The sequence below is a fragment of the Parasteatoda tepidariorum genome, chromosome 6 (genome assembly GCF_043381705.1).
Source record: "Parasteatoda tepidariorum isolate YZ-2023 chromosome 6, CAS_Ptep_4.0, whole genome shotgun sequence".
Taxonomy (NCBI): domain Eukaryota; kingdom Metazoa; phylum Arthropoda; class Arachnida; order Araneae; family Theridiidae; genus Parasteatoda; species Parasteatoda tepidariorum.
The window spans coordinates 61,232,914-61,255,599 of record NC_092209.1 but is presented as its reverse complement, the minus strand read 5'-3'; the positions used below and the strand labels follow the sequence as shown (position 1 = coordinate 61,255,599).

General features: G+C 31.3%; 1 protein-coding gene and 1 long non-coding RNA gene across 4 annotated transcripts in view; both read right to left on the bottom strand.

Moving 5' to 3' along the window:
* Nucleotides 1–3,199: 3,199 nt before the first annotated feature.
* On the bottom strand, nt 3,200–6,918 carry LOC139425915 (uncharacterized). The gene is made up of 2 exons (XR_011637038.1): nt 6,842–6,918; nt 3,200–4,639 (listed from the first exon to the last, which is right to left on the bottom strand). It is a non-coding gene; the product is annotated as an uncharacterized lncRNA (long non-coding RNA).
* A 6,422-nt stretch (nt 6,919–13,340) lies between these two features.
* The window catches only part of LOC107451153 (uro-adherence factor A), a 28,421-nt gene continuing 19,075 nt past the window's right edge, over nt 13,341–22,686 (bottom strand). For 2 of the 3 annotated variants that reach the window (XM_016067166.3, XM_016067167.4), the window contains exons 11-14: nt 22,242–22,350; nt 20,708–20,785; nt 16,913–17,103; nt 13,341–15,214 (exon numbers count right to left, since the gene is read on the bottom strand). In XM_016067166.3, coding sequence (XP_015922652.1) covers nt 13,438–15,214; nt 16,913–17,103; nt 20,708–20,785; nt 22,242–22,350 — 2,155 coding nt within the window. In that variant the 3' untranslated portion in view covers nt 13,341–13,437. The remainder of the gene's footprint in view (nt 15,215–16,912; nt 17,104–20,707; nt 20,786–22,241; nt 22,351–22,686) is intronic. The other variant, XM_043052159.2, reaches the window with a different exon arrangement.

The window sequence follows — 22,686 nt, the reverse complement described above, 5'->3', positions numbered from 1 at the left end:
TCTCGAGATATTGGTGAAATATGCGAAAAGTAATTAATATTAAGGAGTCCAAACTTTTGACTGCTTTATTGATCAAACTATTGGGATCATGTTTCCCAGATTGCGGTTAATTAATTAGCAGAAGATCCGATCCTTAGATCAAAAGATATTCTGGTGGTCCGTTTATTTATTTTTTTTGCCGCACTGTACAACCAACGTTTCATCTCTAATCAAACTTTACTATAACAAAGAGAACATTATCAACAATGAGTAGATCACCTTCTCATACCACCATGGATCATCGCGCCATTGAAGTTTTTTTTTCCCCATTTTATGGTGTACAGTAAATCTAATATTGCATCCATCATTTGTCAACAACTATTCAATTTTAACCTGGGGATGCCAGCTGTTGTAAGTCAGCGGTTCTTAACCTATGGGTCGCGACCCAAAATTAGGTCGCGAAGCATATTTCTTGGGTCGCGCTGAGTCGAATCAAAAAAGTTAGTAATACACCAAATAATAAGTAATACCAACACCTCCTAGAAGAAGTCATTGTGGCTTACTCAGCTTAATTTTGACTTTTTTTTTGGGTCGCGACATGAACATATTTCTCAAATTTGGGTCGCAGCTTAATAAGGCTAAGAACCACTGTCGTAAGCAATGGGAAATACAATTTCTTTTTGTACTTAACAGCTCAATAGTGCTGCCATCTATGCGTGAATGGGAGTTTCGTATTCTAATAGTCCAGCGTCACAAAGAACACTGGACACTCTTCATGTGTTGAAAAAAATGGTGGGAATTTTGTGGTATCAAGGCTGGGACTCGAACCCCCGTTCTGTCTGTTACGAGATTGACAGATTAGCCCTCTTGGATATAATATGTACCCAGCTGCAAGGTTTCAATAAGTGGACCTAGTTATTGCGATAAAATTCCGGTTGTTTAACCGTATTAGGTGAAAGCAGTTTACAAACCGTTTTGCTCACAGTTAACAGTTTGAATACCATTTTAATTATGGTTATTTGACTGTCTTGTTTGAATATGGTAAAATAACAATTAAATAAATTGTTTTTTTTAAATATTTTTTCCCAGAAAATTCTAACAGTGTATTCCTCCTTTTCAGTCCATTTGCATACATCAACTAAACAAATAATGTAAGCATTAAGGAGATAAGATAATGATTGGTGTCAACAATTGCCATTGAAATGAAATTAAGCTTAAACTAAAGAACAAACATGGTTGAAAATCTATAGGGTAAAATATGCTGCAACCCACTGGACAAAACATACCCCCTTAAAGTCTTAGTTCATTCACTCTTAAAATAATAAAACTTTTTAACTACCATGATATTGTAGTACGACGGTCAAGCTGTCCACCTTTTAACTGGGAGTTTGGGGTTCAAATTCCAGCTGAGACAATTGATTTATACTTCTGATCTAACAAGATTGTGAAGTATTTAGTATGTTTTATTCAGCATATGCATTATTATTATTTAAACTAAATAAATTTGCTTACAAAATTTAAACTTTTAAAAGCAAAAAGAAAATTGATAGATGTTTTATTGCTTTATTTTTTGATTAAAATATATAAATAATTAGATAAAACTTATTTGTTATTCATAATTTTTTTTAACTGAAATTTTTCTATTTTGTAACAAGTATTTTAAGTTTTCATTAAATTTAATTTCAATATTATAAACAAAATTATATTATAATTCTTCTATAAAAAATAGAATGGATGGTAAACTGAAAAGAGCTGTTAATTACTGAAAAGAATATTATATCATTGAAAATACAAACTATGGCAAGATGTAATTTTTTTTAACAAGAATTGTAATGTAATTTTGTTTAAAATTTCATAATTAAATTTAATAAAAACTTAAAATATTTATTACAAAAAAATTCAGTTAGAAAAAAAATTTAATTACGCTTTTTTTAATAATTCATATATTTCAACTAAGAAAGAAAAATTCTATTTACGTTTTTATTATTTTTAAAAATTTTAATTTTGTTTCGTCAAAAAATTAATTTCAATTAAAAAATAATAATTTGTATATTACATAAAAATACATACAAATAAATCTTGTCAGATCATAAATCTAGAAATATGTTAAGAATCTCACCTAGGATTTGAACCCAGATCTTTCATTTAGAAGGTAGAGAGCTTAACCCTTCTCTCATAACATAACTCATAAACAGCTACAAAGTTTTTTTTGCTTATTATTTGTTTCAATTTTTATTTTTAAAGTAACAAAACTTTAAGTAACTTTAAGGGGGAATATTTTACCCTAGGGTCAGCAGTAACAGCAAACTTTTTACTCTATCCACTGTTTTCAACCCAGCGCTTTATTCTAAGTTTAATTTAATTTCAATACAGACATTACAGATGCGCCAAAAAAAGTATTAAAAAAATGGACCACTCTATCTAATGATAGGATCTGCACGTTCTAGGACTCATTCGTAATGGTCATGGAGTCAGTGGTTATGCTTTCTCACATAATTTTGAAGTATGTAATTTTGCATAGCAAAATACAAAATTTGAGCGAAGTCGGGGAATAGTTACTGAGAAATCGAATTTTAAATACTGTACGAATTCTTTAAAAGGATTCTTTCTCAGGAACTATTCAACCGATTTGACTCAAATTTTGTATTATGCCATGAATTACATTCCTTGAAATGATATAAGAAACTTTATATCTTACGATTCAAAATTTTTTCGACTGTTATAAAATAAAGTAATAAAAAATAATAAATGTTTACCAAAATTAATTTTTCGCACGAAATTATGTTCAGGTAAACGAATTTTATAATTGTGCGCAAATGCTTTTCAAATCGCTTACAAAAATCACGAGATAAGGCGAAATACGCAAAAAGTAAACATTAAGGGATCCAAACTTTGGATCACTCTCCTCACTAAATTATGGGGTCCATATTTCCAAGATTGCGACTACCCCATATATTTTGGGTGTCAGAAGCTCGAATCCGTTATAATAAAAGGAAAAAAGGAAAAGAAAAAAAAGGTATGTTTATTCAGAGAAAGTACGTTTTTATGTCTAACTTCGTAACTAAAAATATCGTCTGCACTTACTAATTAGCATATTTGAAGTCATCCCTTTGAAGCGATCATTACATTAAATATTATTCAGGGCGGTTCGTTCCCCCTTTTTTTCTTCCTTTTTCTGCGCACTGTAAGCTTCTCTTATAAGTCAAGCGAGAAAACAAAATTTTATGGCAAAAATATTTTTTATTTTTATTTCTTTCATATTTTACAATTATAAATAGCACAGTTCTACTGTATACTAAATGGCACTATGATAAGCGGAGTTTTAATTATTCAGAAATTATACAAAAGTTGTTTCATGATAAGTAAAACTTCGTAAAATTTTTTTAACAAAAACTGTACAAAATTATTAATGCTCAGATAATTATTAATAACAAATATTCATGAAGATTTAAAATGAACACAATTTCTCGAGACAACGTGACAGTCGCTATACCACGAGAGAAACTATTAATGGCCAATTCTCCTTCACTTACATAAGTAATTTAAAATTTAAAGTTAAAAATTTAGTTCTGGTAAACTTAGAGTAAGTAATAAAGATTCAATTGCTGAAAAAAAATAATTTCAAAATATCCAAATGTAAACAAATTATTGTCCTGATTACCTACAGTTTGTCTACGGTAAGAACTCCCCCTGCCACAAAATCTGCTGCTATGGAAACAAGAATTGCGTACTTCAGGAAGGGTAGCTTCTCTTCACTATGGGGCTAACACAATAGACCAAAGGAAAAGATTCCCTTTCTCTCGCTGCCCCAAGCTGATACTAGTTCCAATCAATGACCCTACACCCTTATTTGAAGTAGTTATACGTCGTTACCATAGTCACCGCCACGGGTCCAGACGGATGGCTAGGGGAATTCTTACTCTAGACAAACTATAGGATTGCGTTATGGGAAAGTTCTTGTCCAACTTAGTTTGAATTTTGATAAAATTTTTCTATCATTTGGCATTCCATTGATTTCACTAAATTTTATATTTTTATATTTCAATGGAGATGAAGCGGAATTTGCGAGAAAAAAAAAAGTTTTTCCCTCGATACCTTTTCCTCGTAACATACCACCAGAACTCACACTTGTGCATCCATCACATACAGAATCCGCAGAACAAGGCTGACGTAACTCAAACACTAATTTGTAAAATAATAATGTCCAAATTTCATAATTAAAATCTAATCATATAACTACTATTTATCGATTAATACATGGAATAACAAAGAGCTAATTATTACCCCACACGCAAATGGAAATTGGGACGCTTTAACTTGCTTCAGTGTCGTTCCGTTTTGCGTTTCAAATCACGACGGTTATATTAAAACGCTGTTCTGTACTAAGATGTTTTGAATTCGACTTTATCTATGTACACATGAAGGTTGGTTTCATCCACAGATTCCTCTTCCTTCTAACATATTTCTGGTACAATATTTAGGACATTGCGTCGCTTTTAGGAGGAAATTCGTGATGCCTGAACAGCCATCACAGCAAGCTTCCAAAGGACAAAGCAGGACATACCAAGGAGCGAAGAAGTATCCAATAGGATAACCGACGAAAATAAGAACAAAGAACCAGAAAACGGCAAATAAAGCTTTGCACAGACACATGTTTGATCTAAAAAATGAAAATTACAATTATTTTACTAGAAAAAAAAAAGAGTATCAATGTTATCAAGTAATTTTCGAAAAATTTCCTTCCGTATTAGTATTACAAGTGATAATTATTCAGCTGTTAAGCATTCTTGGTAATGTCTATTTCGCTTAAATTTATGTTTAAGACTAAAAATATTAATAAAATAATGAGCAAAAATAAAAGTAAATTCGAAATCAATCGCATTAGAAATATATTAACTATACATACAAACATTTTGTAGATTACATGGTCTTAATAAACAGACAAAAACCTGTCATCAACATAAAATTAATAAAAGTTATAACGCTATTTATCCGTAAATTATTTATCAATTCCTTATCTAAGTGCATTTATCAGTATTTGTATGTATTTACATTTCATTCTTTCTTATTAATATTTTCTGTTTGTATTACTTTTAATTTTGATTATTATTCGAAATTAAAGGTTTGAAAGTAAAAATGCAAATTATTTATCACATTCGTAAAATAAGCGTATATAACATTCCCATATAATGTAACATATAGTCATCGTTTTACAATTGTTAACGAGTTTTTATAGTAACCAGAGATTAAATAATAATTTATGAAACAACTTTGTTTCTGAATTTGAAATGGTAACAGAGTAAAAGTATTAAATATTTTTTTCCAATAGGATCGAAAAATATATCTGTAGAACAGATTGTGCGTTATAATCATCACCGATAGTGTGTGTTCTATTGAAGGTAAATTGTCCAGATTGCGTCTACCCTTAATATATTTATGTTTAAAAATTCAAATCCAGTGAAAAAAAAGTATGTTTATACTAAAAAAGAACGTTTTTGTGTCCGATTAGTAATTTAAAATTCAGTCTGTACAAATTAATTAGCATATTTGAGATCAACCTCGAGAACCATTAAGTTTGAGACCTAGTACGTGAAAATCTGATCATTAGGATCAAAAGTTATTCAAGATGTATATTAGAGTCAATTTATTCATTAAGATGGTATTTACATAACTGAAGCTACTAAGTGTCCAAATATCACATCTCAAACATTTTATTTTTATCATTTTTTTTCAACTACAAAATGTTCGATATTAAAAAACGGACTGTGCCATAATATTAAAACAGTTGCTTCCAAAGAAAGAACCGAAATACCACATAAGAGTAATACATATAGATTTTCCTACAAAAACTAATTCATGTTTTTTTATAATTTAACAACACTAGTACTCGAGGAGATCATGAAAGTTTATGTTATCCTCGGATTTTTCATGGTTCTCAGCTTAATTAAAATTCACAGTTTATCATTCTGTTATAATATTCACCGAGTGATGCTTTTTATAGTTATAATTATTATTATTTTAATATTTTTACAACATTAGTACTCGTGGAGATTATGAAAGTTTACGTTATCGTTATGGTCCTCAGCTTAATTAAAATTCATAGTTTTTCATTCTGTTATAATATTCACCGAGTGATGCTTTTTATAGTTATAATTATTATTATTTTTTAATACTTTTATAATACTAGTACTAGAGAAGGTTATGAAAGTTTATGTTATCGTCATGGTCTTCAGCTTTATTAAAATTCATAGTTTATCATTCTGTTATGATATTCACCGAGTGATGCTTTATATAGCTATAATTATTATTATTTTTTAATAGTTTTACAACATTAGTACTCGTGGAGATTATGAAAGTTTATGTTATCGTCATGGTCCTCAGCTCAATTAAAATTCATAGTTTATCATTCTGTTATAATATTCACCGAGTGATGCTTTTTATAGTTATGATTATTATTATTTTAATATTTTTACAACATTAGTACTCGGGGAGATTATGAAAGTTTATGTTATCGTTATGGTCCTCAGCTTAATTAAAATTCACAGTTTATCATTGGGTTATAATATTCACCCAGTGATGCTTTTTATAGTTATGATTATTATTTTTTAATATTTTTACAACATTAGTACTCGTGGAGATTATGAAAGTTTATGTTATCGTCATGGTCCTCAGCTCAATTAAAATTCATAGTTTATCATTCTGTTATGATATTCACGGAGTGATGCTTTTTATTATTTTTCAATATTTTTACAGATTTTTTTATTTATAATTTTTTAAACTAATATCTGTTCGGATTTTACAGAATTTGGGTTTTACGGGGTTTTACTATACTGATAATTACAACGTAATAATTTTGACTCACCTTAAAAATGACCTAATACCACTTCAAACTTAAAAAAAAAACAGATATATACTCAAAACAGTCTTTAGGAAATAGCCGCGATCTGAGAAGCTTATCACTCTGCTGATAATATATATGCCATATTTAAGATAAGACACAAGTGGTTTAAAAAACCTTTTCGAATAAATAAGAGAGGGTAGGAAAAAGGATTATATCTTTCTGCTGTCAATCAAATTAAAGAAAAGTGTATCCAGTGTCAGATAAACTTTAAAAAAATTATTCCTAAATAGCTAATTTTGCATAAAACAGGCTTTCATTAAAATTGTGAATTTCATTAATTGATGCAATTGTCAAGTAAAAATTGATCCCCCCCCCCCCCCCCCNCCCCCCCCCCCCAAAAAAAAAAAGATTTTGAAAGCAATATCAATTTACATATATAACAATAAAACTTTATAGGAAACAAAGTTTAAAACTGGTCACATTTTCATACAGGTTTTCAAATTACGTTACTTTTATAAAACCCTAATTTAACCCTACGTCATAAATTAACAAGTGCTGTTAAATATTTTTCGTCTTTAAGAGCTTCTTGTTAATGCTTTTTATGCCAGGACACGTTTTTTCACGTGTTTGTTTCATTAGTTTAATTTATAAATGGATATTTTTAAGATTGTTTAGTTTAGATTATAATTAGTGCGTCGCTATGACAACCGTCACCATTGCGCACCGGCTACCTTTACTCTAAAGACAAGCTGCCACCAAAGACAGAAATTGAATCCTTACTCGTGACAGCTCATTGTCTAAACCACTCGGCTATTGCGGTTCGGTATAATAGTATTTAAAAAGAAAAAATGTTCAGTTGTTTATTTTCAGAAAGGAAGTCAGAGATAGAAAGAAAATCATATTTCATTATTATAAGCGAAAATCTCCCTATTTTTATTATTATTCAGTCTTTTTATTATTATTTTTAGTCCTTTTAATTGTTATTTCTCTTTTTATAATTATTTCAAAATGAAATATGTGAATCGGTTAATATTGGAAAGCTTGCTATAACAACTAAGATTCATAATAGCAAAAACAATGCTATTATGAATTGTCGCTAAAACTGACTTTCACTGTAAATTTAAAGAGCCAAAATTTAAACAAAATCGGACAAATATTTTCAGGGTTAAAAGAGATAAAAAAAGGAAAAAAAACAACAAAAAAAAGCATTTTTAGATTTTAATTTCTCAACAATTATTTGACCGAATACATTCAAATTTTTTATGTAGTGGTTTAAACTGACATAGTTTAAAGTAATGCAAAAAAAATGCGTACAAATCAAAATGTGTAGAAGTATTACTAAAAAAATAATTATCAAATAAATAATTATTAAATAAAATAATTAAAAATAATTTTTAGATAACATACCAATCACACCAATTCTTCCCCCAAGGCACCCTTGAGCTTATCAATGGTAGTTGTAGCTGCTCTTCAAGCTGCAATTGAACATCCGAGGGAGTCCCATGCGTTTCCGATAGGATTAAGGTCAGGAGACATCGCAGGCTACTCCGACCGTTGAATATCCTCCAATTGGAGGTATCCGTCCACCAAATGGGACTTATGTGGACTGGCGTAATTGTCCATAAAGTTGAAATTTGATCCATACGCTCCACGGAAAAGTCTCATATCAGGTGTAGCCCTGTACAGATGATCTGTCAGAGTACTTTACAGAATGAATGAAGGTCGGTATGCCAGTTTGTCATGAATTGATAAAACTTATAAAGAAAATTGTCTTCAGAACTCACTTTTTCTTCCTTATCATCTATTATTGTTTAACAAGTGACTGCGGAGTGAATGGCTACCGCTGCGATAATACTCCAAAAATGGTCACTTGAGTTTCTTCATATATGAAAATGGTCACCAAAATATAGTTGCCAGAAGCATAAAATAGTTTTCTTTCTCACACTCATTCTTTCAATATTTATACTTAAATGATGTAAAATAATCCAAATAATGTAATTTGTTAGATATTTAACTTTATAAAATATATACAATAGCAAGTTAATTTTAAATGCATAAGTCTCAAACTCAATAGATAGAAGATGCAAATATATCATGTTATGTATACGTGTTTTCAGAAATTCTCGAAAGAAACAAAATTAATAAATAAAATAAAGAGGAAATATATATGAAAAAAAAATTTGCATATATTATGTGCAGTGCTAGAAAAACATTTTTCCGAATGTAATAATTGTAAATAAATAAAAAGCAAAATTTTAAATTCAATATTTTTAAAATACACAAACAGTAACCGGGTTCGAATCACAGCCGTGGCTGGTCGATGCGAATTCCGCATCCAGCTTGCACTGATCCCAGTGACATAAGAAATAGGGCTCATTTACTTTTCTTTTGAATTGTTAGATTGTAATAAAAATAAGTTTAACGTGAATTTTGATCATCTTAATGGAAAAGGACTGAGTAATGATGCAATCTTCATTAGCAGGATGGAGATAGCAATTAAAAGGTATCTTAAGAGTAGAAATAAAAAAAAAGAGTGGGAAATCGTAGAAAAATGCCATTTCTGCAGTATAATTCTTTTTTAAAAAGTTATATATGAAAGAGCAGGTTGGCGGTCTAGAGATAACAGATGGAATAATAAGTCTCATTTTCACTTACACACATGTTCCGTGCATGAATATTAAAATAAGCTCGTTTCTACTTTCGATTAATTTTTACGCTTAAGCTTGGAAAAGAGCGCCATTCAATATCATTATACTTGTAGTGTTCAGAACATTATGCGTTCCTTCAATTTAACGAACAAATAACAAATGAATTTGGAATACCTCACAAGCATGATTATGACACTAACCAATCCAAAAATTGACAATATGCGATGGATTTTTTATTTAAAATAATTTACCCAAAATTTGCAATTGTCTTTAATATAGTAACACAACTCCATGAATTTGTAAAGATTGCACAAACCCTGGAACCCTAAAAAAGAAGAGGATCACTCACAGATACGTGACTTAGGACCTCAGTGTCAGCTTACCGCTTATAAGTAAAATGGCGTATTAAAGACGATCGAAGTTTTTCCGCATAAGTTGGAATGTTAATTAACGTAACGTGAAATACAACGCCTTATATCGCCCATCGAATTTGTAAAAATATAATTCTTACTCGTCTACGTCTTTTACTGAACTTGGAATTAATATTTATTTTATTGCATCCCTGATATATTTTAGTTTATCCATCATTGCTTTTTAGTAAGCAAGAGAACTTTCTACGAGGAAATGACTTCGACCAACTTTTATGTTCTATTCGCGCTCGCAACGCTTGAGTACGCCCTCTATCGGGAGCCTGAAAATATCGGACATCAGTTCTATCATAACCATTGGCAAAGACGGACGCCATTTTCTTAGCAGCAAATACGAAGCAAAATTTCCCTGAGGAAAAGGTAGAACTTTTCCTCAGGGAAAGGCAGAACTTTTCCTTTTTTCCAAAACTAACCAAAACACACCAAACATTGAAGCAGACCACGCCAAGCATTTGAAGAACAATTTCTCAATAATATTTACCATTCTACTACCAACAACAAAACTTCCTTACTCGAAATAGAACGAAATTGGCTAACTCGAAATAGAATAGAAAGAACAGTTGCTAACGTAAACAAATGCCAAGTGTGGCGTAACTACCACTACGGTTAAACACCGATTCAATAGTATATAAGGCATGCTGACTGGAATCACTTTAGAGGTACCTTTGGATAGATAAAAGTTAGAATAGTCGAATGCACTATCCCCACATTTGTGACGCGGACGTGATGTGAACTCACTAACATTGAAAGTAACGCTTACTTCGATGGATGGTCCACATTGAACAGTTAACCTGCTATTTGTGACTGTGTTCTCGTCCTCTTCGTTCAGTTGCTTTTTAGTCTCATTTACACACTACGGGATCCTGCAGACTTAACTGTTAATAGCAACATGGAGGAGGCCACACACAACCCTGAATTTAATACAGCTCTCACGACAAACACTCAAAACTCGGTGAACTTAATACACCTCTCATCACAAGTGTTCAAAATTCAGTAAACTTAATACAGTTCCTCGATCTAAATACAGTAACTAGTGGTTTTGTTCATTGAATTCTAACCCTGATAAAATTCCGGTGGGGGAGTATTGTGGCGTAACTACCACTATAATTATTGGACATCAATTCACTAGTATATAAGGCATGCTAACTCATTTCCCTTGAGATACTTTTTGAAAGATGACAGTTGGTCGAAAGCTCATTCCCACACCAGGTTTCAACAAGACTTGCTGGTATGTTATTGTACATTTAACATGAATTCATTTTTTATCTGATGCTACAAATAAGATTATATACTCTGAAAACCTTCAACTGCACATTTAAAGCTAATTATTCTCATAAAATGCAGAGCTGGCAAAATTCATGATTTTAAAATAAAGAAATAAATAGGATTTGATTTAAACCATCTTTTTCTTTAAATCAGATTTTTCTTTAAGCAACCAAATCATCTGATAAAATGAATTAATATGACTTTATTTAAAAACAATATTTCTAACAAAAATGTTTAAAATATACAACAACAAAATATTTAATTATATAAAATTATTTAATCATTGAATAAAAGCATGGTTATTTTATTTCAGGCTCAATTTCCTAAAATTTTAATGACAGGAAGGTAATTTGTCAATTAAATATCCAATGAAGAGTAAATTAGTTTAGATTACAATAAATTAAGATAAAAAATTATTTCAAGTTACTCTGGCAAAACAAGTCTTACTTCATCATAAATATACACTAACTACATATTTAATAAGTTTTATAAAGTACTTGGATTTAAATGAACATAAAACTATATAGTGCATAATTAAAATATGTTTATTACCAGCAGATTACTTAATACAAAGATAATGGAAAATTATTATTTAAAAGTTTCAAGCTACTAGCCTAACTTGAAATATTATTTGAATATATTGTCCTTCATTATTTTTTGAATATGATCTTCATTATGAATGAAATCAGATTTTAGGAAAAGCAAAAACTAAACAATATACATAGTATGGTATAAAATATTTCAGTTCGTGATTCATTTAGAAAAAAACTGCTTAAATCTATTTTCCTTCTTTAAAAAAAAATGTGACTTTAATCATAACCTTACCAACCCAGATAAAAACTAATTATGGGAAGGTGGGGTAATTGCAGGTAATTAAGATTTAAAGGACTGTTGGGGCCAAGCTGCTTCCACCTATAAACTGTCAGATTTAATCAAGATACATATATTATTTAGTTGTACACAGTATCAATCCTGATAAGTCAAAGATGTACTACTTTTTTTCATCAGTTATTTTCTTCTAGAAAGAGTCAAACTGGAAAGAAAATTTTGTTTCTACTCCACCAGTGGGGTAAAGCCCAGTACACATGTTAACTCTATGGAAAATTTAGAAATACTGTGAAAAAGTAGCAGACATTTCTATTTCATATGACATTTTAAGAAAATAATGCATGTAATTAATATGTGATGTAGGCAAGGTCTTACTCAAGGAAGTAGAGGGACAATTGTGTCAGGGTTTGGGATGGATCAAAGCCGGATGAAAATTCTTAACAAAAAATGGTGTTCATTAATGTTTTTTCAATAGAAAATGCCACAGAATTTATTTATATCTACATAATAATCTAATAATAATATATAGCTATATAATAATATAGCTATAATTTAGTATAAAGGGTAAATAAAACTTTTTGTTCTTTGAGGATGGGACCCATAAAACCTTTGGTCAGATGCTTACCTTCTTCCTTTGCCACACTGCTGTTTTTGTTGGCCTAGCATAGTTACACATTAGAAGAAAGGGCACCGGACAAGATAGTACCCACGAGCAGAGATTATCAAACAAAACTGAAAAGTGCTATTTTTAAGCTAAATCCAGCTTTTTTGATAGGATATGATTCTTTAAGACTTTCATCACAGCACTGGCATGCCTTTGCCCCACCCTCTGCACTTACGAGTTCCCCGCAGCATTAAAATTGAAACAAAACGCAAATTCCTTTAAAATTTTTTTACTATACTTTAAAAAATAATAATCAATTGCAATTAATAACAATATTCGCTAATACAACAATACAGCATAGCGAATATTCCTGGAAGATAAGTTAACTCGTCTGTCGTGATAAAACAGTTAATAAACTCATAATCTAGACTAAAATTAATTTTTAAAACTGCAACGACCAACTAATAAGAATAGCTTAAAAGCAAGAGAACATAAGAGAATTGAGACTGCAGAAAAAACTTCCCTACACAGATGCAGTGATTTAATCAATAGCAATATGCCACCACTAATATGGTGGGTCCTTCTCGACTAATAAAGAGTATTTCTGAGTTCGTCTGATAGTAAAACTAATTTTGCCAAATTCGAGGTACCCGGTTTTACCCCCCTCTCCCCTACTTGTTAGTATGAAAATATTTCACACTAATTTGCCCTTTAAATAGACATTTCTAATCAAAGAATAACTCACATTTTTGTAAGATTCAAAGGAAAATTTATTTGTTTATTCACAATAAAGAATTTAAAATATAAAACAAATTTATTGTCAGTGTTATGTTGGGGCAGTTATTAACTTAGCCCTTTCTCACTTTCAGATAGTTGATCCATCACTGAGTCAGTATTCAAACTATGAGAGGACACAGTAGTAATATCACTTAATGATGGCACAGAGGAGCTAGAAACATTGTCTTTTTCAGTCTTTCTCCCACCAGATGCGTTTTGATTAGAACTTTTCCTTTGTTTCTGACTCCTCTTGGACGATTTGGAAGAGTTATTGGACAATACCACTTCATAAGACAAAACTGTAGAGCTTGGAACTTTGACAGAGTTTATGACACCAGGATTACCACCGCTGTCACTAGTAGCCTTTTGAGCTTTAGATTTATTGCTACTTTTTGAATTGACCGAATCACCTTCCATAGAGTTAATGACACCAGGATTACCACCGGATTGACTAACAGCTTTTTGAGCTTTGGATTTATTGCTGCTTTTGGAATTGACAGAATCACCTTTGGCAAACTTTGCATCGCCAGGATTACCACTGGATACACTAACAGCTTTTTGAGCTATGGATTTATTGCTACTTCTGGAATTCACGGAATCACTTTTGACAGATTCATACAGTTCTGATCCTGACAAAGACTTTACATCCTTGTCAGTAGAAGCATCACTTACTGACTCCAAGTAGCTTTTGCTCGAACTGTCTACATTAGAGGGTGTTTGAGTGGATTTTATCTTGCCTTTCTGTTCGTCAGGAAATTCCCAAGACTCGATTTCATCATCAGGGAACACTGAATGCTCACTTTCAACAGAATTACTAGAAAATAAGTTAACAGTCTTCCTGGAAGTACTTTTGGAAGTGCCTTGTGATGGAGCTGGAGTTGATATATCTTTTGTGATAGCTAAATCTTTACTAGATCTACTTTTGAAATAGCCTGGATTAACCAGAATAGAATTAGAACCTTCAGCACCAGCAGCTGTCCCTCGTTGCTCAATATTGCAATCGGGAAAGTTTTTTTTGACATGCTCATCCCACTCACGTGATACTAAGCTCAATGTTCGTTTAAGGGAGATTCCCTTTCTGATGGCAGAACTTGGACTGTTTGACTGTTCCACATTTTTCTGTGAAGCACCAGAGGATGCACTTCCATTATTTATGTTTTGGCCCTTGAAATTGGAAAGTGACTCAACAGCAGCAGTCTGAGAAGAAACATTTTTGAAGAAACCTTTATTATTTACATTGGTTTGGTTCTTTACAGATTGACTACTCTTGTCTGGCGATTTTGGTGCCGTATGCAGTTGGCAAGCACATTCTATTTTTTCCATTTCACTTCTAATTGCTTCATAAAAATCTTCACGAGTTTGGATTTGCATAAATTTATCAGGAATATCTCTATTCAAAACACATTTCAATGACAGAGGCTTAGTCGTAGGAAAAGATTTTGAACCTGCTTGCACATCTCCCAATGAATACTTACGAGTAGATCTATGAGGTGGGGGCACCTGCTTCCCAAAATCACAGTTTGTGTAAGTTTCTCGTATATCTTTAAATACTTTGGAAACTTTTGCTTTGTCCATTTTCAGCTGCACTCTTTCCTCGGTAAATTTTTGAGCCTGATTCACAATGGATACATTGTTTTCTTTTTCAGCTTTTTGGTTTGAAATGCAAGCTGGATTGTGACAAGAGCAGTTACGTTGTTGTTTGAGAATAGGACCATTACTTGGACATCCATCAGGAGGAACGTCTACTTTTTCAACAAAGCATACTTTTGACTCACTGGGCACAGCTTTTAATCTAGTATTTTCATATTCAGCAACTCCAATTGTTGATACCAAGTCCCATAATCTAGAAAAAGGAATCATGACAATAATAAAAAACCATTACACAATACGTCTAATATTAAACTATATATCTAACTAAAAAACATAGTATTTTAGTTCATGACTTTTAGTAAACAGTACAGGGGAATCATGCTACATTGAACCATCTGCAGATTCCAGCAATAAGTCCACCCTAAACGATTGTTTGCTATATCCAAAATCATTTAAAGAACGTTCAAAAGTATTGTTGGAAATAGTGATTTCAATTGTACACAATTTGCTTTATAAATTATCTATAGAGTTTCTCTACTACAAAGTTTTCTTACTACTGAGTTTTCTTACCGCAAAATTTTCTTCTAAAATTTTTAATCCGAACATTTGTACTCTATATAACTAAGTGGTTGCCTACCAATAATGAAATATTTAAAAGTTAATCATTTTTAAATTTTCTAAATACTCCTTTTTTATAATGTGCATTAAGCATTACTTTACTGTTAATTTAAAGTCCTAATATATACTTTTGAACATATCACACAGGCCAAAAGTTTAAAAAAATTTTTTAAAAAAAAACTGTGAAAATTTTTTTGAAACCACTATAAACGTACTACTAATTTCTCAGTTGTAAACTGTATACTTATATTGGATGCCTACCATAGATGTTAATCTTAAATAAATACCTCCCCTCTGTTAAATACCAATCCTTTTAAGAAATTAAATCCTATGCCATGATTTCAGATTCATTAGAGAAATTGTGACGCCCGATGGCTGAGCGCCACAGGTCCCTGGTTTGATCCTCGGGCCGGGCAAGGCTGACTCAGCCTTTCATCCCTTCAGTGGGTCGATAAATGAGTACCAAGCATGCTTGGGAACTAAACACTGGGGGTTCCGCGTTCGGCTGTCTACCTGACCAGAACATCTGCTCCTGCACCCCAGAGCCCAAGAAAACTGAGATGGGCACAGTAGGCCTTAGCCCTTAAGGGCTGTCGCGCCGCTGAGTTTAGTTTAAAGAAATTGTAGCCTAAAAACTAATTTGATCAAATCTCATCGAATTTGGAATGAAGGTAAAGAACATTTTTGTGACCAGCAGACAGCCTGGTATATGAATTAACATTAGTTAAATAGAAGTTCGGGCTGAAAATCCCTGTGTGTACGATACAGTGTGCACTATAACCCAGGATTATTATACAAGGGTTTAAATGTATTTCTAAAATAATAATTTAATTATCTGATAATAAAGTTCAGTTTTTACAATATTAATTCTTAGGCCATCAAGTAAAACTAAATTGCCATACATCTTTTATTATAGTACAAATCGATTTTATATGGAAACCAAATTTGTACCAGTTTTAATGTAATCTGATTAGTTTTTCTCTTTATGTTTGACATTATTATTTGCCCTTCTGAGATAAAGACATAATGTGCACAACTTAAAATAATAATCTTCAAAAATCTGTAAAAATTTGCCAATTCTGATGAAACAAATGAGAAAAATATTTTATATTTTCCATTCAATAAATGTTCATTTATTTCAACTTCATGCTTAAACATTTATATAAAAAATAAAAAATGCAGAAAAAATTGAAATTTGTCACTACTATGAAAAAGATGATCAAGAATTAAATTTAAAAATAAATTATAATTCAATCACAGTACAGTAATTACAAAATTTCAGAACAAAAATCTACTTAAATAAAATGCTTTCTTAGTTTTTAATAACACTTACCCATTATCTTTCATCAACTTAAAGAATCTTTGAAATTTTTCAAAAACATGCTTAATTTCTGTGTAAGTTTCTTTATCTATAAGAATGGCAGAGTCTGATGATGAATTTCTCATGATTTCCTGGCGGAGATTCATATTTTCTCGTCGAAGAGTTTCATTTAAGTGGCGCAGCTTCAAATTTTCAGACTTAAACTGAAAAAAAAAAGCAAAATAAAACAGATATCAGTGCAGTTTGCAGAGATAGTTCAATACTTAATAAAATTAAAAATAGTACCAATAAAACTTAAAATAATTTTAACAAAAAAAAACCTAAAAGTCTTAAAATATTTAAAGTAGTTTGAAGAATTAAACAATGAATGAATGTTTTTAACTATATTATTTTATATATTTGAAGTATGATATTTGAACATCAAGGGTCAATGTTAACATATAAAATGAAATGTACAGAAATGACAAAGATATAAAGTGTCTAAAAAAAAGAAACACCCAGAATAACTTTTGATATAGCGGTCAAATATACACATACTAGGACTCAATCTTAATGATTTGATTGGGTGACCCCAAAAATAGGCTAATTAAGTAATGTATACGCTATTTTATGTTCCAAAATAAGACACAAAAACATACTTTCCTTAAACAAATATACTTTTTTTGATGGATTTGGATTTCTGATCCTCAGAATACGGAGGATAGCTGCAATTTGGGAAACATGGTCACAATAGCTTGGTCAGGAAAGAGGTTGAAAATTTGGTGATTTAACGTTATGAGAGTATTTTAAGTGAATGTAAATTTTATGCACACAATTATAAAAGTCATTTATCTGAAGATTATCTAAGATCCACAATTTTTTTTTAGTTATTATTATTTTATCATTTTACTTCATAACAGTCGGAAACATTTCGAATTGGAAGGCACACAATCGCATGCATTAATATGAATCGGTTATCGGATTTTAAAAACGTGAAAATATAAATTGCCGTAAAGCATTTTTAAATCAAATTAAAGAAATCATGATGCATGGTTTTTAGATTGTGTGAATATGAATCGCCGTGTGTGTAAGTTCTAAATCAGGCATAAATAGAAAAATCAATGTTTAATCTTACAAACGAGTGAATAAGAATCAGCTATTGGATTTTAAAAATGCGTGAATACTAATTGCGACACTGGATTATAAACTCGTGCGAACACAAATTGGAATATTGATTTCAAAAACGTGTGAATACAAATCGAGCTATCGGTTATTAAAATTGTGTGAATATTAATCACAAGTTTTAATTTTTAAATGAAGTAAATATGAAAATTGACCCTTAATATTAAAATTGTGTGAATGTGGATTGTGAAAGCAGTTGCAGTTTCATAAATTCAAAATTGCAAAAATCTGCCAAATAAAAACAATCAAATGAGTTGAATCAGGCGTATATAAATGTCTCGCAAACAGAATTTTGCTAAAATTTCAAAATTTAAATTATAGATTGCAGAACACTGTGAAAATTTTGTCAGATTACAAATTTTTGATTTGCTGAAGTCCGTGAATTAATGGTCTTGAGATTCTCTGAAATATTGCATGCAATACTTCTAATTTTTAGATTTGGTAGAATGACATGAAAAACCAGACATACAATCACAGACGTGCCAACTTTTAATCCCTTCCATTATCATTTTTCCCAGTGGTATTAAAACTTCAAGTTTAAGCAAACAAATACGTTGTATTTGAAAAAAATTAAGTTGACAACCATGACGACGATCTGGATTTGGTGAGGTACCTGCCCGCGTCAGCGGGCACTTGACCTCTTCATCTGAAAATTTGCCCTAGGGCAACGGTGACTAGTGACGTAAAGTTCAAAATGAGTAGTATTCCACAGATGAAAATCTGTGGTCGTCTTGGTTGGCGTATCTCCGAGTCTAGGTCTTGGGAGCTGGGAGAAGGGATTGGAGCAGCGAAACTAACTCCTCGTCTATTAAGAGTTCTTGTAATTCCTTCACTATTCTCAGGAATCGGGTAGCTGAGCCGGTGGTACTCCGATGATCTTTCTTTTGCGGTGCAAATTTTCTGACAACCATGATCGTCATCGTCATCACAAATTTGTCAAGGCGTTTAGGCCCCGAAGGGGCCTTTTACCTTTCCATATGAATTGTTACATCTGAAATAGTAGCATCTGAATTGGCAGGAAAGAAGGAGAGAAGAAAAGGAGGTGTGGGCGTGGTCTGATGTTAGCTGCCCGGTGATTGGCTGAGCACGCTGGCTGCTGATCTTGATGTAGAAGTGAGAAGATATTGATTTTAAGTGAATTTAGGAATTAATTTACAGTGTACCTGCCTTACTCTCGATTCAGGACAGTGTAGCACTGCAAATAGAAGTTAGTTGAAGGTCTTATTTGAAAACTGAAGATATTGTAGGAGTGGAATTAAATCTACAGTGAAACACTGTAGACAGCAGTTAATTTGATGTATTATGCCTTACTCTCAGCTTCAGGACATAATATGATGAAAATACAGTATACCTGCCTTACTCTAAATTCAGGACAGTGTAACTGAAAAAAGTTAAAGTTGAGTCGGGTTACGCCTTACTCTCAATTCAGGTCGTAACATGGTACAGTGTACTTGCCCTACTCTCGATTCGGGACAGAGCAACTGTTAAGCAGCAGTGAGTTTCGAGTCGCGACTTACTCTCGGCTTCAGCCAACGACCCTACGCTCACTACTGGACCCTGGATGCACAACCTTCCCTTGGGATGGTTGGATCTCGATGTGGTGACAACCATGATAGTAACGCATATTAATATATAAGCTTAATTTTTGTAAGAATAGTGGTGATCAAAATCATTTAAAAATTAAATTTATAAAAGAAAAAATAGTATATATTTACTACCACTTTAATTATGAAAATAAAATCTCCTGCAAAATGCGGGAGAGTTGGCAGGTATGCAATCACCCCTGATCATTTTAAAGAATCTATATCTAGTGGCAAAACATAAAATTTGAAGGAAATTGGTCAAATAGTTCTTGAGAAATCCAACTGTAAGAAAGTCATACAATTATTTTCCTTAGGAACTATTTGAGCAAATTTGCAATAACAAGATGAAATGTAAAGGAGAAATTTAAGTTTTATGCATAGAAAAGAATCATTGCAAAAAGTTCAAACTTTGGCAAAATATTTTTTTTTTAAATTTTTAAAAAAAAACAATAATTAAATGGTGCAAAACTGATTTTTTTTAAAAAAAACTATACAATGTTGATTTTTCATATCAAGCTCCCACTTTTTACATCATTTATTTATGTGCACCTCATTAAAGATCTTACCCAAAGTTAAATAAAATAATGTTGCATTGTATCAAAATGATGTATCATTATAAATTATGTTAAAAACACATAATTCACAAATAAAATTGCATTAAAACAGTTAATATACAGTCTTATTTTCACAAATCACACTACTAATATAGAATACATTTAATATAAAAATATTAATGTAATAAGACTACATCTAATTTATTAATATATATATCTCCAGCTAAAAGAATATTTTTAAATATTTATTAAAATTTTCAAAGAATGCAACTTGGACAGCATAAAACAAAACATGAACAATTGCTATTTCCTAACTAAGTTAATAATCGATCCCTTAAAAAAAACATTTACCCGATTCCTAGAAAAATATGCTTTTGTTCCTCTAGGGAAATAGTTGGAAATATGCATAGATTGAAACCAAAGGCATCACAATCAGTTACTAAAAAACCTCCCTCCCTTAAAAGTAAACTTAAATAGCAACTGAAACAGAATCATTCATTAATTGTTACCTTTTCTGACAACTCCATTAAAGAATCTCTCATTGATATTTCTTTGAGTATTGTTAGTTCTAAATTTTTATTTCTTTCCTGTTAAAATAATAAGGAAAATGTGTATAACAAAAGTGAATTTGAAAAACCAAACAGCATTAAAAAGAGCAAGTATAATAAAATAAATTTTTAATTAGGAATGTCCTGGGAGAATATATATATATATTGATGGCGGGTACTTGGGATGTATTGTCCCATTGGCCAGGAGTGCCAGAACTGCTACTTTCTTCTCGTTACTCAGTGGGCACCTGTGACAAAGCCACGGCGGTGGAGCAGCGTCGCCCACGTCACACAACCACAAACCCGTTTATAGGGCGAGTCACAGTCACACACAGAGGAAAGGATAAAGAACACAGAGAAATAAACATCCATGCCCTGAGCGGGATTCGAACCCGCAACCATCGGCTCCGCAACCAGGCACCCTAACCACTCGGCCGGGAGAATATAGTAATAGATGATTGAGCGGGAAAACAACTGCACAAGCGTCAACCGCACATTGAGCGGGGCCTCTAACCGCACAAATCTTTATACATTTATATCATAAATGTTGTCTAGGAATTTGGTCAAAAAAACTCAGGAATGTTCTACTAAAATTTTATAACACTTTAAGTTAAAGTTTAGAGTAAAGTCTTACCAGTTAACTATCTTATTGTATCACAAAACTAAATAAAGCAGTTTAACAATAAAAATACCAAGCAAGGACCCGCAGCCAGAAAATTTTAGACGCTTTAGCTACGTTCCGTTTCCAGAAAAAAAGCTGCAGCCCGAGCTGTCTCAGGCTCCAGCAATTCCAAGATATATTTATACAAACTTTTGAGATTCACACTTTAATTTGAAACTTTTATTATAAAAAAGAGCATTATTTATTATTAAAACAAAGGATTTTAATTATAAAAATGAATTTCAGATTATAGTATGATAAATATGTCTCAATTATCTATTATTAGAATGAAAAATAAATACAGCATAACTGAATTTAAAATAAAATAATATCTATATATATGTCAGACACTAATTTGTATTTACTGATACATCAAGAAATTTGGAGGAAATTTTTTTTCCAGTTTTTTTATTATTATTTTAAGACAGGAAAATTAAAGCTATAAGGGAAAACACAACTCCAGAGCCTTGATGTAAAAATAATCATTGATTGTCATAATGAATCTCAAAGATTGCCTCATTTGCAAGTAAAGAGGCCTAAACTTATTTCATAAAAGTATCTGCTCAATATCTCAGAAATATTGTGCCAACTTGGCATCTTTGTCTTAGCATCCTTGCCACCGTTTCTTGTAATCCCAAACAGTTGAAATTTGGTTGTTCATCTTATAGCATGAGCTTGCTTGTAGCACCAATGAAAATAAAATCTTAAATACAGTCCATATGATATCTTATTAATTCGTTATCAAACGAACCAGCATAGAAATCAAATCAATTAGTATCGAACAGTATCAAGTATTAAAATTTAGTTAAAATATTATAAGAAAAGAAATAGTACCTTTAAATGTTTTACTTCATCAAGAACATTTGTTTGTACCATGGCATCTTTTGTACTTCCCTCTTTGCTATCAATAATTTCACACGATATCCTGAAAGCCTGTTCAAGACTGTATAAAAGGCAATGCATATTTGTAAGTTTATATTGTTTTTGGGTTATAGAAAAAATGTTTGCAAATTATAAAGATAATTATCAAGTAAGAAATTGTCAAACAAAAGAAAACACAAAGTTATAAATTAAAAATATGATTATAAATTAATAAGACTATTTCGTGTGCAGTAAATTTATTAACAAACTGTATTTATTTTAATGCTACTTCTTAGGGTTAAAAACATAATTTGATACTATATACAGGGTGGTCACTCAAATCAGATTTCAAATTTCCCTGATTTTTCCAGGTTTTCCAGATAAAAATCTTAAAATCTCCAGGTTTTTGTTTCTTTTT